This window comes from Ambystoma mexicanum, chromosome 13 (genome assembly GCF_040938575.1).
Source record: "Ambystoma mexicanum isolate Mex_15411 chromosome 13, UKY_AmexF1_1, whole genome shotgun sequence".
NCBI classification, from domain to species: domain Eukaryota; kingdom Metazoa; phylum Chordata; class Amphibia; order Caudata; family Ambystomatidae; genus Ambystoma; species Ambystoma mexicanum.
In genome coordinates, this window is record NC_090938.1 from 481,953,366 (window position 1) to 481,965,750 (window position 12,385).

Consider the following 12,385-nt stretch of genomic DNA (forward strand, 5'->3'; position numbering starts at 1 on the left):
TCCCCAATACCAGTACATGCATCTTCTACACAGACACCTACATCTTACATACAAGAGACTGTGTCAACCACAAAGAAAGAAGGCAACGCCTTGCAAACGAATCCACAAATAGAGAGGGTGATCATGTTGTTTGAAGTAACTTCCTTGATTGTCTTTGCGGTAAGAGGAACCTTGGTCATTGAGCAAACAAGGATAGACATGTGTGGCTCAAAGGTGGGCAATTTAAAGAAAATGGAAAATGAGTCAAATGCTCCAGAGCACATTCAAGCGGAGACGAAAGAGGGGATTGCGTATAATGGTAAATTTCAACATCCACTCGTTTGCCTATCTTGGTGGGCAGGGCAGATGCATATTACTTGGATGCCATGCAAGTTGCAATGACAACTCACCAAGGTAACAAGGACAAGTCACCAGGGTGCCAGCCAGACCTACATTATCACCTAGTACATACCCGACAGCAGATTCCTTTGTGGTTTGATTGATTGATTGATTGATATTTTATTTCTATCGCGCTCCTACACAAGTGTTTCAGAGCGTGACAAGTCAAGGGAGGGGAACAGGGGAGTAGAAAAACACTGTACTTACTAGGCCCAGTGACATTGAGAATGCGCAAGTGCATGGGAGAGGGGGGAGGGGAAAAGTGCATGGAAGGGGGGAGAAGTGGAAGGTGCGAAGCAGAGGAGAAACAGATAAATAACAATAAATAAATAATAAAGGCAACAAACAGCGGTAGTGCAGCCAGCAATTTGCAAGTGCTAGGTTTAAGGCAGCAGACAGGGTAGGTCTGATAAGTGCAGGAAGAAAAAGGGGGGCTGTATGGGTACAGATACAGACCCCAGTGCAAAGGGGGGCCCGGAGGCAGTGCGGGAGGGTGGCAGGGTGAGCAATACTAAGAACTGACGAGCAAGCCTGAACAGCGAGCTGAGGCAGATCGAGGTCATGCAAAATGGGCAGGCAGGGTGTGGTGACACAGCCACCCGCCACAGTTGCAATATAGTTCTCATAGACCCCCCCCACATAATCACATACCGAAGGAGCAATGTCGGCTAGTCGCAGTTAGTCAGGTTATTCACTCTAGCTGCGTATGTATCTGTTTATTCAAGATAGTCTTTTCCAAGTAGGCCGTGCTCTCAGACTGTAGTGTTTGCCCCTCCATAACACGTAGCACACATACAAATGCAATGCAGTACTCTCTAAGCAAAAACATATGTTCTCCTCAGAAGAGTAGTCTCAAAAGGAGGGGGCACGGCTTGTTTGGGGGTGCAAATGAATGCCACTGGTGGGTGAGGCTTTGAGTCTGTTACATGACAAGGGTATTTATTTCTATTATAATACATAGGGAGAGGGTGTGGATAGGGGAATAAACAGTACAAGAGGAGAACAGCAATCCTCTCTGCACAGTACTTTACAGTAGGTCATAGCAATAAAAGAGGAAGTAGTGATCCAGATGCCAGATGGGGAGGATTCAAGTTACAACATGGACTAGGGGCACCATGGAGAGTCAGCATAAATTATGTACAATATAAAGACCTAATCAGATTACAAGATATAAACAGATAGATGAATGGAGGCATCTATAACTGATTATCCGAAATCCTGTGTCTGGTTCTGCACTGTAAAGTATTCCGCCAGAGTACTCCTTCACAAATATGCCATGCCCCAACATGTTGCTGATGCTAACGTGCCAGCCTGCCTGCACATTTCCCAAAGGCTGCCCCTGCCCCTTCTCGCTGCTCTACAATGATGGCAGGATAGCCTGACACCACCACGGAGACCGTGGTGGTGTCAGGGTGCGGCTGAGCTCAGACATGGCAGGGGCAGGGCTTGCTTGCCCAATCTGCACAGCCACTGTCGCCGTGCACTGAGGCACCCGGCAAGGGGGCTGGAACTGGCAGCAGTGACCCGCACTCCAGGTCGGTGGGCCCAGCCACCAGTAGAAGCCCGGGCCAGTGTGCCCTGCTGCAGACGCACATATCATTGCTAATTTCCCTACACATGACGAATGCGTGCATGGAATGCCCAGCCATGCTGCTGCTAGGGGATCGGCCGCGGGGTCCTCCTTGGCACCTTGGCAGGAGGGCTCCCCGTGGTGCCACTGTGTGCATATGATTCTATAGAAGACGTAATGGAGCTATGAATGTGTTATTTGCAGCCTCTTTTTCTATAGTCACAATTCCTTTTCACATTGTGGTGGGACACCCCTACACCAGTCATTATGAGGCCAATTGCCTGAGCCAGTCTAAGGGCAGGGGAAACGAATTGCCGTCACCCGTTGCAGCCTCCAGTTGCAGCTAGTTGTAGCGATGCGCGAAGCATTTTTGGTTTTTGGCAGATACTACCGAAAGTCGCGCGCTCCCGTCCGCGGGCTACGTGTTCCTCCCCCACCCCTGCCCCCCTGCCCTGCTTTAGTAGAGGGGGGAGGAGGCCGGCTGGGCAGCCCCCACTAAGGGGCGGCGCCCGCCATGCCACCTTCGCTGGCGCGTTCGCCCACCAAAGCTTGCTGAGAGGAAGGAAAGCAACAGCGCATAACATTCCGGAGGCCGGGCGCTTAGGTGTCCTAGGAAACTGTGAAAGTGTCAGGGAAAGTTCGGTCGCAGCGTGGATGCGTGAGTCTGAGCCTGAAACGGATCTAAAAAGAGCGCTGGCAAGTGCCGTGAGAAGCGTAGCGCAGAAGCGCAAGGAAAAAGTAAACCAAGTCTAGCTAATGGGCCAGGGGGGCAATGAAGAGTTGAAAGAAGAAAGGAAGGAGTTCTTATTGCGCTTATAGCACGGTGCAAGGTTTAGCACGGGGTGCGCTGTGAAGTTAAGGAGAATCCCCGGAGTACCAACAAAGAGTGTGGAATCTAAAAACAAAAGAAAATTCCCGGACCAGGTAATTGCCAATTTGCGGGCGCCGGAAAAAGGATGCTCCCCATTCCCTTTCGGTCCCATAGTGCTGGATGGGAATGGGGAGGTCGGATGCACCGGCACCACATCCGACATGCTGTGCTGGCGGATGCCGCTCTGTCCGCCAGTTCCGGCTTGGCGGGCAGAAAGGCACCCACGAGCACAAATCGTAGTTTGCCGGTCCAGGAACTACGGTACTGGCAAGCTTACCGGTACCATAGTTCCTGGAGCGGCAAACTTATAATAAGGCCCATAATGACTTTGAACTTACAATGCACAAAAAGACACTGTTATTAATAGTACACTGTGTTCACAGGAAACCAGTGAGCTCTTCAGCAGATGTTACAAGAAGAAGATGGACTCCATCAATGTTTAGAGGGGGCGAGAGATGTTTGCCTGCCAAGCATAAGAAAAGTGAACTCATGGGTTTTATTTTATTGATGATCACTGAATATTTGAGAGGAAAAAAGAAAACAGTGGAAGAAGAAAGGGAGTAGCGATCTGAGCGTTCTTTGCTAGATCCCAATCCCCCTTAACCCCAGAGGTGTCCATCTTGAAGTGTTTACAGTTCATTCAAAGTCTGACCGTTCTGGAGGGGTTCGCGGGGCTTTCGACTTTGACCTCCGCAGGACAATGATTCCAGGATAAGCCCAAACGCTTCTATCAAGAGCCTGGACGTCTGAGCTTCTCTGCAGGTTGGATCAGGTGGCCTCCTTTACCTCGCGGTCTTAGTGTGCTGGTCCTAGCGCCCGTCTACCTTCTTAACACATTACAATGGTCTTGTGGCTCGGGGCACCGTTCCTGCATCTCCTGTCCACTCCTCTCCAGCCTCTCTTGCTTCTGCCTCCTCGATGCTTCATCCACCGCTCCGGCAGCCACACACCTCATTCTTAGGCTATGACTGCTCCTTCCCTTCTTTCCCTGGGCCTTTCCCACTGCCCTCCTCTCTGACAGTCCTCTTCTCAAGTCCTCCTCTGACCTCCTCTTTATGACTGCCAAGTTCTTTCAGCACCTGGAAAGATGTAGACCGGGGGTGGTGATTCATAAGGTGGGCGGATGTTTTTTGCTCAAGAGGCAGGAGGGAAGGATGAGGTTGGGCTGGAAATACCTTGACAAGTGCGTTGTTTTGGGTAGGTTTGGTACAAGGTTTTCCTTAACCTTATTTCTTATTCAGGAAAGGGTTCCAGTCCCATTCCAATATGGAGGGAAGGAAACTGAAGGATGATTGATTAAAGTCTGAGGTGTTACTCAACCGCATATTTCAGTCATTCAAATAAAGGTTTCGTATGAGCGGTTTCCGGCGCACACACCTTGAATGCGAGGACCAGTATTTTTAGAGCAGACCATATAATTCCCAGGTTCTAGCATGTCTGGCAATGTTTTCTCTTTGTGCCTAAGGCTTGCCAAAGCACTCTTCTCCAGGTGTCCCTGTATTTCTGTCAGGGCTTAAGAGCGCCATGCAAGAATACCTGACTGGAGATGAGGTCTCAGAACTACTAGATAGGATGACCTGCGGGAATTGGTTGCAGCAGAGGTCTGCTTGTGGTTCATAAGTGCTAAGCAGGCCTGGATCCTCTCTTAAAGATATAGGAGTGTGTTCTGGGTCAGTGTGACAAGCCTGTGCCAAAAGGCTGAAGCATGGTTGGGTAGGCCAGGGGATGCTCCCTGCATCCCATGCACGACCCCGCATCACATAGAATGTGGCAGCACCCAGCCCTGTGGCCATACTACCTTATACCACAAGTGTCAGACATGGAACTTTGCCAAAGATATAAGGCACTGGAAGAAATTGTGGGTGAACAGGGCACAGAGCGGAGTGTTAGAGAATCTGCCAGTGTGCCAATCACGTGACCGCAAGGCAGAATACAGCAGTCTGCTGGCTGAAGATCTCATGGAGTGAAATGTGGGGGTAAATGAGTCATCGTGAGGGTCTGATGTGCAGATCCCATGGCCCCCTCTACGCAGCACTAAATGCTCACCTGAGGTTCCACCACTGCTGGTTGTACTCTGCTTCTGGGATCCTCCCGTCAAACACCTTCCACCGCCATTGGTCCATCAGGTACCCGAAGGGGAGGAAGGCGATCTTATCCAGTGCCATGCTCATTAGGTAGTTGATGTCGCTCTCTGGGAAGCGAGAAGAATGGAATTCAGATGAATACAATGAAGGAAATCAGTCAGTCATTTCAGAGCAGGCAATACATAAATACAATACAGTAAAAACGCATACAAATTGTAAAATCTATAACCTTTTTTTAAAAAATTAAGAAATGTAACAGTTTGCAATTAGTACATGAAGCTTCCAGAATCAAATTAACCAGTAACCTTTGCAAGATTCTCTCTCCTCCTTAATGCAAATATTAAAATTCTAACCTCTGCGACACAGGTCGGTCTATGGGACAAAGTTAAACGGTGCAATTGGGCCGGCCTATGGCTCTTTATGCCATATTTCTTTCACATTTATTTGATCTAATTGCTTTTCTATAACACACCTAATACCGTACCTGAGCTCGGTTTCTAAGCGTGGATGTGGGATTCGAACCTCTGCTGCTCTGCGTGGTCTTGCTTCCAAGACCAGCGCAATGCCCCTGTGCTGTCCTCCGTTCACAATCTCTACTATGGAGTCTCTCCAAATGTCTAGAGCATAAAAGCGTCACAGCCTGTCCGCATAAGCACATATTATCAATGACTTCACTTACATCGCTTGGCCCCCAGGTGCACATTGGTATGATCAATGGTACCGATCCAAATCTGAACCGAGTTAGGACTGATCTATGACCTTTGATATATGCTTTGAAGTCAGCCATTTTCAATATTCTGCTGGTGGTGTGTGTGGTGTGGGCGGTACATATGATCTGATGTTAACCTTGTTCCTCACCACAAATTCACATTCCAATCTCATTTTATTCTATAGTTTCCCTTTAATACACTTGTTGGTAACTAAGGGGGTGCTCTAAGCGCTTGAGAACCAGGTCGCCAACCCTAGTCCATACAGACGCTTTCTTATGTAGTTCAGCTATGGTATTTTAATCACACAGGGACTTCTACATACATCTCATAGAAACTCTTTTGCGAATACAGTTTCATGTTGATTACAAACACTAGCCGAGAACAACAATAGATGCATACCAATTAAATCATTAAAAAAAGGCGTTCCTTATTCCGAGTGGACATTACAGGTCGTCGTATCATGCATAAGGCCTAAAACATTGCACACGAACTTATTTTGTGCCACTTGTAATTTCCCCGGGTCCACAAGCCCCCCAAAAACAGCACCACACATTCCTATTGAAGTGGCCCTGGCCTTCCGTACTTTCAAAATAGCGTCAATGGGACGCCCGGTCACCCTGCGCAAAGCGAAGCATTGCCCCATTGGCCAGTGACATGTTCAGTGCCTGATTATGTACACGGTCTACCCATGACAGGGTGGAAGTAAAAGGTATCTCTAGATGCCCCCGGGCTTGGTGTGCTCTATAAATTGCAAAATAAATAAATAAAATATTTCAATTGTGTGCATGTTTCTAGTCTCTCGTGCTTCACGCACACAGGACTGAGTTTTATTGTTTTGCTCGATAGCACCATGACATTTGATTTCTTAATGTTCACGATAAGGCCCCTGTTAAACGTGTACAATACATATGCTGCCCCTAGTTTATTTAATGCTGTTGGGGTGCGGGCAAAAAGCACAGCATCGCCTGCAGAGCTGAGCATGAGAATTCGGCTCTTGCTAATGCGTGATATGTGGCAGGGGCACCGTCCAGAGGAGCACTTCATGAGTTGGCGTACAGATTAAACAGCATCAGCACCAGAAGGCACCCCTGGCGCATACCCTTATCAGCCTTGCTCTCATTGCCAGCTTCCCCCTCTCGCCCATACCTAGCCCCTGCCCTCTACCCTGCATTATGATATTCAAAAGGCCAGCCGGAAGAGCCATCTCTTTTAGATAATGCCTTCCCTGCCTTACACTACCTTCCTTCCCAGCTTCCAAACAGCTTTAAAGCAAACAATCAAAATGGCGTCTTTACCAGGGGCAAATGCAGCATCATTGCCCAGTGGACATCTCACCTACAGGAGGAAATCTTTAATTCTCCAGAAACTGATTCTCTGATTTCCTGGCCAGGCTCTTATCAATTGTTAGGCCCCTGTTGGGTCCTGAGATTCCAAAGCATCTATCCTCAAAGCCAAACCTCTTTCTTGCACCGCTGCACCTCCTCCTTTGAAAGCACCCCACTTCTTCCCTCTCTTCATTGCAGCACTTCCTCTCCCAGTGCCAGACCTCCCTTTTAGAATCACACTGCTCCTTTCCCAGTCACACTTCCTCAAGCTGGCGGCTCCTCTTTCCTTTGGGAATTCCCTTTCCATTCTAAATGCGGCAACTCCTTCTTCAAGACCTCACTGTCCTTTGCAAGGCCACAGAACCTCTTCCAAGACCACACAGCCTTCCCCTAACATCAGAGGCCTTTCCTCATGACCCCACCCCCTTGCAAGGCAACACCTCTTACCCCAAGACTAGACTTCACCCCTCTGCCTTCAAGACCCCCGTACTCTCGCAATGTCTCCTCATCCTCTATGATACACACCCCTCCAGGATTGTCTTCAATGCAGTAACTCCCCAAATAAGAACTTTGCGCAGCCAAGGCCTCGCATCCTCCCTTCACCATTACAATTGACATGTACTAAAGCAACCCTCCCACACACAGTACAAACCCATTTGTCTATATTCCTGTTACTTTCCTAAGCTTTTCTCTATGCAATGTTAAGTTAATCATCGCCACCTGGATGGCCACCCACTTCCTCAAGGTCAACCCTTCCAAAACGGAATATCTCCTCATCTGCCCCCCTCCCACCCCCTAGGCACAAACCAAAAGTCACCCCCTAGATAATATAACTCACCATGGACAACCCACAAGTGGCCCTCTCCATACCCGTCAACTCCCTTGGCTTCACCATCGACCCCAAACTTTCCTTCACGCACCACATAGCTGCTGTCACCAAAACATGCCATTTACAACTACGCCTCCTGCACAAGATCAGACACCTCCACTTTCACACCGCAGTCTAAGCACTGATTCTGTCCGAGCTGGACTATGGCAATGCACTAATCACTAGACTCTGCAGCAGCCTCCTTCCCCCCATTCAAGGCATACGAAACGCAGGAGGCAGACTCATCCTAGACCTTCCAAAACATTCACACATCAACTCAGCTCTCGCCCAGCTCCAAAGAAGTGCCTTCAAAGGACTCTGCATTGTTTTCAAAGCCATCCACTACAAAAGCCCATCTTACCTTCATGAACCCATTACCCACACAAACAGTAGTCCAGTAAGCCAGCATCTCCCACACATTCCACTCTGCAAACTACCATGCACACAAAAGCAAGCATTTACACACTGGGCACCCGGGGGCATGCAGCCCCCTACTGCTTCACATCGGCACTGCATCCTCCAGCACCGCTTTCAGAACAATCTTCCAAACATGCCTGTTTCCCCGCACATAAGCTTGCCCCTCCATCTCCTCTGCTACCACCTTTCCAACCGAACCTTTCTATCCCAGCCTGAAAATATTTTATAACTTCTGTTTCACCTCCCACCTTTTTAGCCTTTGAACCTTGTAAGACGCTCCCAGACCCTCCGAGTAGGGTCAACGTTGAACAAAAACTATAATATTATAAATAAAAAATCAAATGAATGCCCATTTGCAAAGTATAAACGTCCTAAATGTTAACCATTCAGAAATGTCCTTTCTCTGTTTCCTTTATTGTTATGCACTTGTGGACCAGATAGATGGAGCACACCTGTCGGCTTTGCCCCAGGGCTTCTCCTCACCAAAAACCAATGCTACTAATTAACCTTCTGGCCCCCCCTCCTAAGTGACACACATATACATATATGCACATATATGCATATGTATTTGGTCAATCGACCAAAACACAGACTAGGCGCCCCCTCCAGCACATTCCTGGTCAATTCTTCTTCTAATTTACATTAAATTATCAAAACTTAGCAACAACCAAAATACTGAGCTCGAACTATCTACAACTTCAAATAAATTATGTTGAAACAAAATACAACCATCAAAATACAGCAAAGTATATATCAACAAAAAATCCAAACTCAGATGATATAAAAGCACTTATACAAGAATCCTTCACACGACATAACAAAACAAGACACAAATACACACCCACACCCCTACCCCTCCCTCCCCGTCCACAATAATTATCACTCACACCCCATTATCCATCTATCAACTTTCATAGAATTCGTTGAAAGGTCCCCAAAGTTCCTCGTATATTGTCACTTTGTGCTGCTTACATAACAGACATTTCTTGTACTTTGAAAGAATCTTCACATCATGGAGCCACTGCTCGACAAGTGGCTTTTTCCGCATTTTCCATACTTTCAATTCTTGTTTAATTGCCACCCGAAAAGCTCTGTTAAACCAGCGCCTTATTATACAGTCACTATCTCGGTCACATCTTGGAGACTGCAGAATAACTGCGTCGACCCTGTCCAACACATCCTTCCAATAGTCCACCCCCCTATCACATTCCCATGGCACATGCAACAGAGTACCCGTCTCTTTCCGCAATGTTTCTTGTCTAACTCCCCGCTCTGGCACCTGGCAGAGAATTAATCACTGGACTAGGGTGCTCATGCGTGCCCTATTCTCATGAAAACAGCCTCGATCCTGAGTCTGAGTGAGGAGGTATTCATCTGAATAGGGTGCCCTATTGTTATTAAATGCGCCCACCGCCTCAGGCGCATTTATTAACAAAAGAGTGGTTCCACGCCTTCTCCCACTACGCCAGCTCGGGGGAGCCCTTGAAAGACTTCCCCCCAGCTGGTGTGGTGGGGAGCTAATGGTGCCCTGGGGGCAGGGCACCCCGGGCGATCACCCGGCCCACCCTGCTCTAAGGCCGGCCCTGAGGGAGAGACATGAGGCATGGTGAGAGGGGGAGACATGAGACATGGCCACACAGAGTGACAAGAGGCATGGTGAGAGGGGGAGACAGGAGGCATAGCCAGAAGGAAAGACCGGAGGCATTGCGAGAGGCACAACAGGAGGGCGAGACAGGAGGCAAGGCAACAGGAAGAGAGATGAGGCATGGCAAAAGAGAGAGACAGCAGGCATGGTGAGAGGGAGAGACAGGAGGCATGGCCAGAAGGAAAGACCGGAGGCATTGCGAGAGGCACAACAGGAGGGCGAGACAGGAGGCATGGCAACAGCAAGAGAGATGAGGCATGGGAAAAGAGAGAGAGACAGGATGCATGGTGAGAGAGAGAGAGACAGGAGGCATGGCCAGAAGGAAAGACAGGAGGCATTGCGAGAGGCACAGTGAGAGGGCGAGACAGGAGGCATGGCGACAGGGAGAGAGGCATCGCAAGAGAGAGACAGACAGGAGGCATGGTAAGAGGGAGAGACAGGAGGCCTGGCGAGAGGGACCAACAGGAGGCTCGGCGAGAGTTAGAGACACAGGGCACAATGCACGCTCCTCCCCAGGGCTCGGCAAAAATACCGGGACGTCCGGTCCCCCTGCCGCATGCAGAACCCAGGTGCTGCCACCCTGCTCCCACCAACACGGCAGCGAAGCTATGCTCAATGCTCGTTCTGTCCCGAGTAATGCAGCCCAGCCGGCCTTTTATCTTAACATCTGATGCACTCAAATGATCTGTGACTTATAAATCAGGGTTGCTCACCTCTGTTGTCCTCGACCTTATCCAGGAGGCCAATGCTGTGCAGGTGGCTGGGAGTGGAGACAGACAGAGCCAGGACGTCCCCGATGGCCTCGTGGAAGCCGGGGTTGGCTCCGTCCGGAAAGAGACCGGCTGGTCCTTGTACTGCAGGAAGTACTGGACGTGTCCCATCTCGTGGTGAACGGTGATCAGGTCGTCCATAGTGACCACGGTGCACTGCTTGATCCTGCAGCGAGCAAAGAAGAGGGGGGATTACATCAGCATGCATGAAAAAGGAAGAAGGGAGGGAAGGAGGGAAGGAAGGGAAGGAAGGAAGGAAGGAAGGAAGGAAGGAAGGAAGGAAGGAAGGAAGGAAGGAAGGAAGGAAGGAAGGAAGGAAGGAAGGAAGGAAGGAAGGAAGGAAGGAAGGAAGGAAGGAAGGAAGGAAGGAAGGAAGGAAGGGAAGGAAGGAAGGAAGGAAGGAAGGAAGGAAGGAAGGAAGGGAAGGGAGGGAGGGAGGGAGGGAGGGAGGGAGGGAGGGAGGGAGGGAGGGAGGGAGGAAGGATGAAGGGAGGGAGGGAAGGGAGGAAGGGAGGAAAGGAAGGAGGGAGGGAGGGAGGATGAAGGGAGGGATGGAGGGAGGAAGGAAGGAAGGGAAGGAAGGAAGGGAAGGGAGGGAGGGAGGGAGGGAGGGAGGGAGGGAGGGAAAGAAGGAAGGAAGGGAGGAAAAGAGGGAGGGAAGGGAGGAAAAGAGGGAGGGAAGGAAGGAAGGAAGGAAGGAAGGAAGGAAGGGAGGGAGGAAGGAAGGAAGGAAGGAAGGAAGGGAGGGAGGGAGGAAGGGAAGGGGGGAGGGAGGAAGGAAGGAAGGGAGGAAGGAAGGAAAGGAAGGAAGGAAGGAAGGAAGGAAGGAAGGAAGGAAGGAAGGAAGGGAGGGAGGGAGGGAGGGAGGGAGGAAGGATGAAGGGAGGGAGGAAGGGAGGAAGGGAGGAAAGGAAGGAGGGGAGGGAGGGAGGATGAAGGGAGGGATGGAGGGAGGAAGGAAGGAAGGAAGGAAGGAAGGAAGGAAGGAAGGGAGGGAGGGAGGGAGGGAGGGGAGGGAGGGAAAGAAGGAAGGAAGGGAGGAAAAGAGGGAGGGAAGGGAGGAAAAGAGGGAGGGAAGGAAGGAAGGAAGGAAGAAGGGGGGAGGGGGAGGAAGGAAGGAAGGAAGGGAGGAAGGAAGGAAAGGAAGGAAGGAAGGAAAGGAAGGAAGGGAGGGAGGGAGGGAGGGAAGGGAAGGGGAGGGAGGAAGGAAGGAAGGAAGGGAAGGGAGGGAGGGAGGGAGGGAGGAAGGAAGGAAGGAAGGAAGGAAGGAAGGAAGGAAGGAAGGAGGAAGGAAGGAAGGAAGGAAGGAAGGAAGGAAGGAAGAAGGAAGGAAGGGAGGGAGGGAGGGAGGGAGGGAGGGAGGAAAGGCAGGATGAAGGGAGGGAGGAAGGAAGGAAGGAAAGGAAGGAAGGGAGGGAGGAAGAAAGGAAGGAAGGAAGGAAGGAAGGAAGGAAGGAAGGAAGGAAGGAAGGAAGGAAGGAAGGAAGGAAGGAAGGAGGAAGGGAGGGAGGGAGGGAGGAAGGGAATGGGGGAGGAAGGAAGGAAGGAAGGAAGGGAGCGAGGAGGGAGGGAGGGAGGAAGGCAGGAAGAAAGGGAGGGAGGAAGGAAGGAAGGGAGGGAGTGAGGCAGGGGATGGAGGCTGGCTGTAGTCAGCTGTGAAGAAGTCATACTGTGGACTTATTTGCGGAGATAACAGCTTCAGCACATGTTCCTGAAAGATTCGGAGCTGGTAATCGCATGGCCGAGC

General features: G+C 50.2%; 1 protein-coding gene across 1 annotated transcript in view; it reads right to left on the reverse strand.

The window, feature by feature from the left end:
• Positions 1-12,385, reverse strand: part of ACE (angiotensin I converting enzyme) — a 342,068-nt gene that overhangs the window by 30,304 nt on the left and 299,379 nt on the right. Inside the window, 3 exon segments of the mRNA XM_069634130.1 lie at positions 4,866-5,010; positions 10,582-10,695; positions 10,698-10,804. Of these exon segments, the coding sequence (XP_069490231.1) occupies positions 4,866-5,010; positions 10,582-10,695; positions 10,698-10,804 (366 nt within the window).